A 13092-nucleotide genomic window follows, 5' to 3' on the forward strand; every position below is an offset into this window, starting at 1 on the left:
GTAGAGTATGGGTTGGCAAAGGTGGAGCAAAGGACAGAATAGGGGGATTTCAGCACAGAATAAGTAAAGAGATAGTATAGGCATATCTGGTAAATCTAAATGAATATAAATCTCCAGGACCAGATGAACTACATCCAAGAGTATTAAAAGAACTGGCAAAAGTAATATCGGAGCCATTGGCAATAATCTTTGAGAACTCCTGGAGAACAGGAGAAGTCCCAGCAGACTGGCGGAGGGCAAACGTTGTCCTTATCTTCAAAAAGGGGAAAAAAGAGGATCCCAACAATTATCGTCCAGTTAGTCTGACATCAGTACTAGGAAAGATTCTGGAGCAGATCATTAAACAGAGAGTCTGTGAACATCTAGAAGGCAATGCCATAATCACAAAAAGTCAACATGGGTTTCAGAGAAACAAGTCATGCCAGACAAACCTAATCTCTTTCTTTGATAAAATTACCAGCTTGGTAGATGAAGGGAATGCTGTGGATATAGTATATCTTGATTTCAGTAAGGCCTTTGACAAAGTTCCCCATGACATTCTTGCAAACAAGCTTGTAAAATGTGGACTAGGAAAGATAACTGTTACATGGATTTGTAACTGGTTGACCGGCCGAACCCAAAGGGTGCTCACAAATGGCTCCTTTTCATCCTGGAGAGAAGTGACCAGTGGAGTCCCACAGGGCTCTGTCCTGGGCCCAGTGCTATTCAACATCTTTATCAATTACTTGGATGACAGAATTGGGGGCATACTTATCAAATTTGCAGATGACATCAAATTAGGAGGAATAGCTAATACTCCAGAGGACAGGATCAAAATTCAAAATGACCTGAACAGACTAGAAAACTGGGCTAAAGTTAACAAAATGAAATTCAACACGGAGAAATGTAAGGGCGGAAAAATGAAATGCACAGATATAGAATGGGAGATACCTGGCTGAATGAAACTATGGGTGAAAGGGATCTAGGAGTCCAAGTAGACCATAAGTTGAACATGAATTAACAGTGTGATGCAGCAGCTAACAAAGCCAATGCGATTTTAGGCTGCATCAATAGAAGTATAGTGTCTAGATCAAGGGAAGTAATAGTGCCACTCTATTCTGCTCTGGTCAGGCCCCACCTGGAATATTGTGTCCAGTTCTGGGCACCACAATTCAAAAAGGACATTGAGAAACTGGAGCGTGTCTAAAGGACGGCGACTAAAATGGTGAAAGGTCTGGAAACCTTGCCCTATGATGAATGACTCAGGGAGCTAGGGATGTTTAGCCTGGAGAAGAGAAGGTTAAGAGGTGATATGATAGCCCTGTTTAAATATTTGAAAGGATGTCATATTGAGGAGGGAGCAAGCTTGTTTTCTGCTGCTCCAGAGACTAGGACCTGGAGCAATGGATGCAAGCTACAGGAAAACAGATTCCACCTGAACATTAGGAGGAACTTCCTGACAGTAACGGCTGTTCGACAGTGGAACAAACTCCCTCAGAGTGTAGTGGAGTCGCCCTCCTTGGAGGTCTTCAAACGAAGGCTGGATGGCCATCTGTCGGGGATGCTTTGATTGTGATTTCCTGCATGGCAGGGGGTTGGACTGGATGGCCCTTGTGGTCTCTTCCAACTCTATGAGTCTATGATTCTATGAAAATAGGAGATAAAATTATATAAAAACACAATGGGTCTATATTTGCTATCACAGCAAACATCTGCTTCTATTCTATCACGATTATTGCAGACATGAATCTGAACCAAGTTCCTTCATCCCCAAACAGGTCACTGTCAGCCCTGGAAGCAGCCAAGCCCTTTTTAGCCGTGCCCAAAGATTTTGTGGCGCCCTCAGTGCAGCTATTCCAGATGAGTAGGAATCAAGGCCCAGAAGGAGGGATAAATGCAGCCTTTATAATATGGAGCCCATGCAAATCACTCTGGCTCACTTCCTTAAAGCTGCAGTCTCAATCTCTCATCCTCTCACAAACAAACTATATTTGTCCAGTTCAGGAATTAATTCCAGAAACCCTCTAAACAGTCAGAGACATGATCCTTTGGCTGAATCTCTGCCTTTTCTTTCTAGTCCTCCCAGGTAATTTTTTTCTCATCAATAAAAGCAGGAACTTGTACATTTTTCTACGCAAGGATCCCCTGATTCCCAATTTGATTTTCATTTTCAGGTGGCCATGCAGAGGATCTGCTGGTGGAGACCGGGGGCAGAGTTGTTGAACCTGGAGGCACCCTCCGCCTTACTTGCAAAGCTTCAGGATTTGCCTTTACTGATTATAGCATGAACTGGATTCGGCAGCCACCAGGGAAAGGACTTGAGTGGGTGGCTGAAGTAAGCAAGCCCAGTGGAAGTAGCCAGTGGTATAACCCCAAGGTCCAGGGCAGATTCACCATCTCCAGGGACAATGCTCAAACTTCAGTCCATCTGCAGATGACAAGCCTGAAGCCAGAAGACTCTGGCCTCTATTACTGTGCAAGAAGCACAGTGACGGCTTCTGTTTTGCAGCTTGTACAAAAAAGCTCTAATTTCCCTCCAGAGCAGAAACCGTTATGTAGGAAACACCATTTCTCAGAAAGCCATGAAAGGAAAGGAAGATATGAAATGAAAGTACAGTAGCACTATACCTAAATGGTCTAACAGAGCTTGAAAAACTGCAATGGACTGAAACTTACATATTAAAAATACTTAATACTTATGTACACAATAGTTATGTATAAAAATCATAATACTTATTATTAGAAGGTATTCCACAGACCATCTTTAGAAAATTGTGAAATGCAGGTACCATCATTTGCCAAATAAAAATGTTAAAAATACTATCAATTCTCATCCATTTCCCAGCAAGATCATCTCCTCCATATGTGATTTGTCTTTGGCCAGGACTTGTCATCACCACTCTTTCCCTGCTATCCTTTGCTGTGTGAAGAACTGTGTGAAGAACTGGATGCAACTCTAGTTGTGATTGTGGAAATTATAACAAATTCTAGCTATTATGGTAACAGTGTTACTCACTAAGTGGTGCTCACCAATATGAAACAGTTATGGATGAATAAATCCAGGTAATTATTCTATATCCATGATCACTGCTTAGGGCTTGTCTACATTACCTATAAACCCAGATTCCACCCCTGAGCTGGATGTGTCCTGTTTATGCTACACAGCCTCAAAACCCCAAATGGAGTCTGAGATGTTTACACAATGCCCAGACCCAATTTAGAGTTTCTACCCCTTCTCATATTAAAAAGAATTACCTTTTGTTCTGAGTTTCCCAGAAAATTCAGAGTGAAACACGGCAACACCAGAGTCACTTTGAAATCAGAACAAGGTGCCTAGCACTGATAACGTGACCAGGCGCCTTGTTCTGACATTAAAGCAACTTGTAGGTGCAGTGGCAGCTCAGAGAGACCCCACGGAAAGCTAGCTGGCTGTGGTTTGCTGAAAACCCTCCAAAAACCTGCAGCATGTAAGGGGGGATTTGGGTGGAATTCAGCACCAGAATACTCAGGTTAGCTTGAAGCAATGTGACAAATGTAGACCCTAGTCACAAATGCAACACTACTGTCATGATTGTAACTCTGCTCCCAACCTATTTGACCAATCTTTCTCTCAAGATTTATCATTTGGTATTAATACTGAGCTCTCATTTTTATTGGTGGATTTATGCAAATCCAAGAACATGTCCGGTTCCTTCTTAAACCCTTAAAGCCTCCCTCCTCACACAGAATTCTTAGCATCACAAAGTCCTTTAGATATCGTCTGCTAGCCCATCTGCCATGAGGCCCTTACTGCCCATATTCATTGCACTGATGGCCTCCTACTCATGTATGTTGTCTTTCAACACTGATTCTCAGGGACACTGAATTTGGGGTTGATATCTGTCCCTGTAGAGTCAACTATTAGCTGGATTTTGTTGGTGGTGTTTCTCCTGACCCTTTTATTTCTTCCATCAGGTGTCTTCTCTCAAGTGGTGCTGACTCAGTCAGACTCAGTACTGAAAAAACCCGGGGAATCCCATAAACTGATCTGTGGCACAAGTGGGTTGACACTTAGTAGCACCTGGATGAACTGGATCAGACAGAAACCAGGCAAAAGACTAGAGTGGCTTGTGCACTATTATGGCACTGCTTCTGGGCACAGCTATTATTCTTCTGCAATCCAAGGACGATTCATAGCCTCTAAGGACAGCACCAACTTCTACCTGCAGATGAATAATGTAATAGAAGATGATACAGCTGTTTATTACTGTGCAAGATACACAGTGAGAGAGATCCTCCTAAACCACAAACAAAAAGCCTTTCTCCCCATTAAACTAACAGTAATGTCAACACAGAGAGCTCCAGAAAACCACAAACCATAGACTCACTAGGAAGAACAGAAGATGATACAACAGTTATTTATATTTAGCACTGAATATGATCTGGCATAGATCTAGCCTACTATGGGTTGTTCCAAGGTGTTACTTTTCTGAACTTCCAGTATTGGCCATTTCCATTTTCAGGTCATGAGTGGCATATTTGCAGACAGTAGTCTTATAACTCTGAACTACCTCTCTCCACTTCAGTCCAGAGCCATTCCCCGAGATGGATGGGGAGGTGGCACCACTGCACTGAGCTGTCTATGTGCCAGTTGATGTTGAGAGAGAGTGAGTGTGCCTTGATGTTATCTGGGTCTGAAGAGCGAGCTTTGCCAGTCTCACATCTTCCACAAAGGGAGAAAGAGACAGGGTGGGCAAAGCCACAACTCAATTGACACTTACACTTTTGCAGCTAGTACTTGAGGCAGAGAGCCAGTTTCATTTCATGTGGCACTAATGCACTAGGAGTATGTGAGTAGGTAGAAAACCCATTAGTCATGAGGGAACAAGAACAACAGCTGAACATGGCTTCAACCACTAAAGCTACACTTATTTTTTGAGAAACCTCCCAACTTTCTATTAAGTGTTGAGACAGCCTTAATTCCTCTAATGTAGGCTCTTCAGCCTTCTCCCTCACATACTGCACATATTCCAACAGGTAGAGTGAATCAAATTCTTAGGAATGAATTTATTTTTCTATTCGGCTCTTTGTATTCCAAGGGATGAATGGGTCGATCTGTTTGTGTACCATGCCAATTTTGGATGCCTTTAGTGATGATAATATTGTGTCTCAGTTTCATAAGTCCTTTTCTTTAATCTTCTTTTTTTTAAGGGTATCAGAAAAGATGTTCTTACGTGACTCCACTGGAATTGTAAGGCAGAATTAGCTGCATTCAGGAAGAAACTGTGGATGGTTAGTTGAGCGTGTGTCTTTGTAAAAATGTCTCCATCATATCTGAATTTCCTTGTGTGCCTCTCTGAACAACTAGTGGCAATTTGACTTGAGGCCAGTCCTCATGAGATGCCCTTCTCCAGTTTTTCTATAGAAGACAGTAGAGACATGAGAAATATCTCTTAATAGTTTTGTAGTCATGATGGAAAGAAAAGAATTGTTCATGTATGTCTTTATGTGGTTTTCATTTGTGTGGGTGACTATTTCCTGTAACTGTTTGCCTGAATACATTATACATCCAGAAGGGTTTGAATCCCTCAAGAGAATTCCCTCTGCAATTTTTAGATGTCAAGATATGGCTAACTCCCTTCTACCTGTAAAGTGAATTAATAGCTTAGACAGTACTATCTATAATGATTTCATCAACCTGAATTCATCATAGATGCTCTATTCTTTTCAGTATTAGATTTAGCATCAATTCAGACTACTATTAAGCATTATTCATCTCATTTGGTCACCAAAGGTATTTTAAGAGTACATACACTCCTGTTTGTAAAGGTTCATACTGCGCATGCATGCTAACTACTGGATGTCATCCGCACTTGTGTCCTGTATACTAATCCAGGTGTGGCTCCAGATGGGACAATCTGTCCATTTCACTTACTCTCACTTAAACATTTGAGAGTCTTTCCATCTCTATTATGAAGTTTGCAAGTTGTGGCAAAATCTTCAAAACAACATTGTGAAATGAAATTCTGTTCCATTGGCATCAGCAAATTCCAAATGGAAGACAGCATAAAAATAGAAATGGTCATATAGTATTTGCCGGCCATATAGCTTTGAGGAATAATGGGAAAGAAAGAAACTTAGTAGTAGTAGTAGTAGTAGTAGTAGTAGAAGTGTTTTAAAAGAGAGAGAAGAGCTAGCAACCCAACATCAGCATTAACATAGGTAAATACACAGGGATTCAAACACAACCAGACCTTGAATGGAAACATGGGTCACTTTTCTTTTATCCCACATAGGTTTTCCTTTAAAAATTCCCTCATTCTTCCTATCTTGAAAATGAAGCAATCTGGGGGGTTAGGGAATGAAATGAAATGAAACTCTGAGCAGTAATTAGAATACATTTTGAGAATGTGAAGAAGTCCTCCATTTCATTTTAGAAAATCCACATTTGTGGCTGACAGGGACAATAACTTTACACAGAAAACTCACACAGTTATTGAAACAACTTTTTGCAAACTAGTATGAGCCACAGTGAGCAAGCAGATCGATCCCACCAAAAAAATAATAATCAAAGAAGTAGTGACATGATAGCTCTGAGATCTTGGTTACTCAGGCTTTTTATTCTGTTTCAGTTCTCTTCCCTCTGTTTGTCAATGAATTTATGCAAAGGCAAGAGGGCCTCCACCTCCTTCTTAAGCCCTCAACCCATCTGACCCAACACAGACCTCCTAGCACTGCACAGAGTTGGAGATCCAGTCCGTCCTTCCGCAATGCAACTCATTTTGCCAATACTCATTGTACTAGCAGCCTCCTCCTCATGTATGTTGGGATTTCCACTTTGGAATCTATATAACATAAATTGGGTGGATGTGGTTGTTGTTGCCGTTGTTGTTGCTTTTGTTTTCCTGGTTTACATATATCTCCTTCCCATCCTCTCCTTCTGCCAGGTGTCATCTCACAGGTGGTGCTGACCCAGTCAGATCCAGTATTGAAAAAACCTGGAGAAACCCATAAGTTGACCTGTGCCACCAGTGGGTTTGTGCTTAGTGACTACTGGATGGGATGGATCCGGCAGAAACCAGGCAAAGGACTTGAATGGCTTGTTTACTATTATGATACTGTTTCTGGGAACAGCCATTATTCCCCTATTATCCAAGGACGCTTTACAGCTTCTAAGGACCACTCCAATTTCTATTTGCAAATGAACAACCTTAAAGCAGAAGACACAGCAGTGTATTACTGCGCAAGAGACACAGTGAGAAGGATCTCAGCAGATCTCAGACAAAATCCCTTTGGTGCATTAATTTTAGAAAAAGCTGCCAGGAGGGGCATTAGATGAATAAAGCAGAAGAGGTACATCAGGGAAAGGCGAGATACAGTAACAGTTATTCATAACTTTATTCTTATGTCCAGATCAAACTTTTTTTTAACTTGGGCAGATCTTGTTTCATTTTGCCTCAGAGGTTCATTAGAAAATGCAGGGAGCATTTGGGCTGAAATGATGAAACAACATAAAGGAGGACTGTTCAAAACAATTCTGGGAAAAATTTGGCATACTGGGGAGGAAACCAAACATTTTGGGGTAGAGGAGAGAGGCTATCCATTTATTATTTTTTCTTTATTAAAGTATTTCTGACCTACACTGTATCAAGAAATCTCAGAGTAGGGAACAATAAGTAAACTCAACTTAAAATAATGTAAAACCATTCTAAGACTTCAATTGTTTACTCCAAACCAAATCTACAATCTCTTAAGGGAAGTGTGTTTATTTATTCTCTGAACAGAAAGCAAGGTGACTTGAAATAACAATTTTTAAAAAACCAACTAAAACCTAATAATAAAAGCAAACAGTCCTATCAAACTGAGAACTGTGGTTTGTTGTGGCACCAGAGCTCTCTGACAAAACCACAGTTCACACAGTTCTCTAGCATTGAGCCAGGGCAGTTAAAGTGGTCTCAAACTGGATTATTTCTGCAGTCTGTTTTGGTCCTTAGTCAACTTTAGGACAGCTAACAACTACAACAAGCATCCCAAAGGAGAGAATTCCACATTTTCGGAGCAGCCTTCACTAAACACATCTGTCATAGGAACAAGAGAAAACTGTCTCCCAAAGATCTTAAAACTCAAGCAGGCTCATTCAAGCTCATACAGTTTCACATTAATCTGAATCCAAGCCATATTGGACTTTATAGTTGGTAGCCAGCACTTTGAATAATTCCTGGAAATGGATCGGTAACCAGTAGAAGCAGGTGCAGCAAGGTCATGTGTTCCCTTGTAAGCAGTCCCAGTCCATGGCCTGCCCACAGTTTACTGGACTCTCTGATGTTGCTAAACAGTTTCTAAAGGCAGCTTGACATAGAATATGTTAGAGTAGTCCAAATGAGATGCATTCAGCAGGTGTTAACATAGCCAATTCCAACAGGTCAAGGAATGAATGCATATGACCTATACATTTTGTCTGTTCAAACACACTCATATATGCCACTCAAACTGAGTATCAACTACACAGGGAAGCTGTATCCCATGCTATTGTAAAGTAAGACAATTGCTGAAATCCTACAATACTGTATATATGATCTTAAAAAGGTCTACTGGGAAGTAGCTGTTTTGATTGTACTATGATCTTTTGAAACAAGGAAGGATACTTTCTCTCAAGTACAGTGTGCCTGCATTATACATGGGTGCGCTATATGCGGCTTTGAGCGTATGCGCTAAAGCCACAGGGAGCGCGTGGGGCACGTGGGGCAGCACGTTCCATTCAGATGAATGGGGCTCAAACATAGGTGGAATTCGCCTTACGCGAGGGAGTCCAGAACTGATCCCCCGCGTAAGACAAGGTTCCACTGTAATACATTAAATAGGGGCTCAGAACCATCTGCATATGCCCACAGTGAAGATTTTGTTCTGTTCAATTCACAACAGTGTAATATGTGCCTTTTGTTCTGTTGCAACACTAAGAATGAAGAAGGATAACATATCCATGCTCAGGTTCTGCCCATGTTTAAAACCAACACAGACAGAGACAGTTTCTTCCATCACTAAGCAGCAATATTTTGTTTAATATTGGCTTCAGTCTTCCTTCTTGTCCGAAAACATCATCCTATTCATATGTACAAATGTTACTCACCTTCTACAAATCATGCAAATGTAGACAAATATTGGCTTGTGAAAGGCCTCTGTTGATCTTTTCCAGTCAAGTAGATGCAAATACATGGGTAACTCCCTGTTCTAATTCTGGGATATACTGTCCCTGCCCCAACTACAACCATCCACACAACTGTTTGTGACTGACTCTGACCATTTTTGGCTTCATCTCAATTGGAAGAAAAGAAGAAATGTTACATTGGATCCATCTTGTTGTTATTTTTACACTTTGCTATGGTAGTGTTTATTCTTTCAGATAAAGAGAATAGTGATGTGTTTCAATTCTCAGTCTGCCTAAAAATGATTTTTATTTTCCCCTTCCAGATGTGGAGTCAGTGATCCAGTTGGAGGAGTCTGGAGGGGGTTTGAGAAAACCTGGGGAGTCCCTCCACCTCTCCTGCCATGCCTCTGGGTTTGATTTCAGCGGCTCCTACATGAGCTGGGTCAGACACGCTCCTGGGAAAGGTCTGGAGTGGGTTGCCCTATTCGCCCATCCAATCCCCCTGATAAATACTATCCAGATGCATTGAAAGGCCGTTTCATCATCTCCCGGGACAATTCAAACAGTCTGCTATATTTGCAAATAAACACCCTGAAACCTGAGGACACTGCAGTCTATTACTGTGTAAGAGACACAATGAGGGGAAGTGAATGTGAAGTCAAGCAAAAAAACCTTTTTTTCAGTTGACTCATTCTACCCAGATTCATCTCTGCTGTGTCCAAAAGAAGCAACTGTGTGCCAATAGGTGTGTATACACAAAATAACAGGACATTCCTATGCTCCACTGAGCCCAGGTTGTGAGTCTTGACCATGAGATGATACCTAAGTTCCCTTCATACTTCTTTTTCTTTTTAAATTTTCTCTAAAAATATCACATCTTACCATGTTTTCATCTGAACCACATGAATCTATGTACATGTAAATGCATTTAGGCTGTGTATATGATATTGTAGTTTAAAGGCATAGTTTTAATTTTTTGTGTTGTTTATGTAACATCTATGACCACTGCATTCAGTGGTATAGAGAGTTATGATTTACAAGTAACATTAGTACAGAACACATTACTAAGGAATCTGTATGGTGTGGTATGGGCAGAGGTCAAGAGAGATCAGTGACACAATAATATTTATTTATTTATTTATTTCCCACTTCTCTCTATGGATCGAATACCATGCGTTACTTCACTGGGTGATACCAACCCTAGTGATGCCACTGTCATTAGGGTTGTCAGTTCGGATTATCCCAAGTGCTGAGATTTCTGGACCAAAATTTCAGATTTAGGTTTGACTCTGGTGGTGTCATGAAGTGTTATCCATTAATGCTAATCACAATGACTCACAACTTTATGCATTAAGTATTGATCAGAGCTGCTCACAGTTTGCCATTCAAACACATACACAAACACAAGCACTGTAAATATTTTCCTGTTTGGAAATTAAGATAGAAATCATAACTAAAAGAGCTACTCCCAGAGCAAGGTGAAAAGAAGAAATGATTCTTATCTACCTAGGAAAATGGGATAAGAAATATTTAATAATTTACTTGCCTCTAGTCAGAAAGTGAGATCTGGCAATCCCAGACATCATGAGAAGGAATATAAGTATTGAAGGCAATGACCCCAGATGTAGATAGTAGAGATGAAAAGCCTACCATTTACTGCCATTCACACAACAAAAATATTTTATGTCCTACTGTTGAATGACCTGTTCTGAATCAATTGTACAACTCAGTTGTGCGTATTAGTGCTCCACAGAAATCAGTTTCTGAAGATCCTCTGGAAGAAGCATAATGATTTATTAAGGAGTATAATTAGGATGAGATGACATCTGACATTCCTCTTGAGTAGTGCAAGCTGGTACTAATGTAGTTACATTGTGATTGCACTACCCCACAGTTCTGCTGAATACTGGTAGTGTGCAACTTATCCTGTGTCTGCCAATATACCTACTCATTGTGCAATGGGAGATATGCAGTGATACACTGAAGACAGTGACAAATAGTTATGAACCATAGACAAAATGTGCCACTACATGGCTGGAACCCTGTTGGTTACTCCCAGCTAGGGTAGTCAGATTGAATAACTTCTTGAATGGTAAGTCAATGCATAGGTTAAATCAATTGATTCTATGGCTTCTTCTAGATAGGGCTAACAATTTAAACTCAATGTGCAACACTTGTGGAACTCCACTTATGTGGACTAATACTGTATGTCCATTGCAACAATACAAATACATGTGTAAGGTAACTTAAATATATCTATGACACTAATAGTATTATGGTCAGAATGTTTCCTTGTAGCAAACACGAAGTTTGAAATAAACCTTTCCCAATAGACAGCTATATCCTTTAAAATGGAATTGTTTTTATATGAAATTGTGCTGGATCTATTGGATGGGATCACTGTCACCTGACAAAATTCATTTGGGTAAATGCCTGTATGGGAAATACAGCATCAACTCATCCAAGTAATCCTGGGAGGAGATCAGTGATAGAATACAAATAACAGAACAGTCAGATTACAACAGGAGAACCAGTCATATATGAAGCAAGAAATATTACTGAAATTTCTAATGTTAAGGGTCTGATCATTAAACCTGGAGGACTGTGAGACTAAGCTTCAATAAACCGATGAAATTAATCTTGAGTGCTCTGAATACGTCTCAAGAAATTGAATGCCAGAGCATTAAGTCACAAAAACTGCCAGTTTTGTACTTTCTGGGCACAAAGTAATTTTGATACAGAAAAAAAAAATCTGAGGGATACAAAAGATGGGTTCTGAATATAGGTGGAATTTGAAGGACTGTAATGAAAATGAGATGAGATCGCATCCCTCTTCCTAATAATCCATTTATATTTCAGGTATTGTAAGGGGATGGTTAATGCAAATTCCTCCAGGAAATGGTAGGCATGCTGAGAAACCCTCTTCAAAAGAGAAACCCTTCAAATAGAAGATTGAATATCCCCTGATATAAAGGTCCCTCTTTCCTGCCCAGTGAGGATATTTCTCCAGTTAACATTATGAAGTCCTTGCTATTCTTGTATTTTTTGGTGGCCTTAGCAAAAGGTAAGTTTATCTCCTATTCCACATCTAAACACTTTCCTGTATTGTATTGTAAAGGATATTAGATATTCATTGGAATGCTCTCTCTTTCCTAGGAGTTTTCTCAGATGTTCAACTCATATCTTCTGGACCAGGAATGGTGAGACCTAGGGAGACTCTCAATCTACTCTGTCATGTGACTGGCTTCTCCATCTCTACTCAGTATTATGAATGGCACTGGATCCGACAGCCTCCTGGCAAGGGTTTAGAATGGGTTGCAGGAATATACCCCTATAGCGGGAGCACATATTATGCCGCTTCCCTAAAGAGTCGCACCACCATCTCTTCAGACACCTCCAAGAATGAGTTCTCCCTCCAGCTGAGATCCGTGACACCAGAGGACTCAGCTGTCTACTTCTGTGCCCGAAGAGACACAGTGAGACAGTTTCTATTGGGACTGCATACAAAAAGAGGAAACTGATTTTACTGTAAACATTTCCTAGTCACACTTAGTAGTCAGCTGAAAGAACAATTAGCAGAGAAATTAGCAAAACAATTAGCAAAATAATCCACACTAAAGAGAGTATTGTATTGCTTCTCCAACATTCATTGAACTTGGTGAAAAAACTGACTTCTGGGTAAAAAAGAATGAGGGGGGGAGGAACAATTCACCCATTCCTGTTTTGTTAGCTGAGACTCATAGAGGTGTTTGCATCAGGCCAACACTATAGAAAACATCTTTGGTACAGTTATAGCTGCAGTGACATCAAGATTGCAGATTGGTCTGTGTACTGAATAGTTAAGATGGAAAAAACCCAGTTTAAAATATTCAGAAAATGGTTGAAAAACATGTTCGTTGTGTTTTGAGAAACCCTGAGAAGAAGAATTCTGAGTGGTAGATCTGAGTCTCATCATTGTCTGTTCATTGGAATAGCTGCATGTGATATAT

At 40.4% G+C, this 13092-nt stretch overlaps 1 protein-coding gene and 1 gene segment (V, D, J or C); both read left to right on the forward strand.

Annotated features, from left to right (window-relative positions):
• Positions 1–1967: 1967 nt before the first annotated feature.
• Positions 1968–5196, forward strand: LOC121933897. Its single transcript, XM_042473883.1, has 4 exons — positions 1968–2065; positions 2154–2534; positions 3934–4241; positions 5170–5196. The coding sequence occupies exons 1-4, from the start codon at positions 2020–2022 to the stop codon at positions 5194–5196; spliced, it is 762 nt and encodes a 253-aa protein (XP_042329817.1). The 5' UTR covers positions 1968–2019.
• Positions 5197–6707: 1511 nt separating this feature from the next.
• Positions 6708–7638, forward strand: LOC121933898. The segment is given in 3 exon segments: positions 6708–6777; positions 6906–7208; positions 7505–7638. Coding segments are annotated over 3 exon segments (486 nt in total).
• Positions 7639–13092: the final 5454 nt, after the last annotated feature.

Source organism: Sceloporus undulatus, chromosome 6, assembly GCF_019175285.1.
Source record: "Sceloporus undulatus isolate JIND9_A2432 ecotype Alabama chromosome 6, SceUnd_v1.1, whole genome shotgun sequence".
Classification (NCBI taxonomy): domain Eukaryota; kingdom Metazoa; phylum Chordata; class Lepidosauria; order Squamata; family Phrynosomatidae; genus Sceloporus; species Sceloporus undulatus.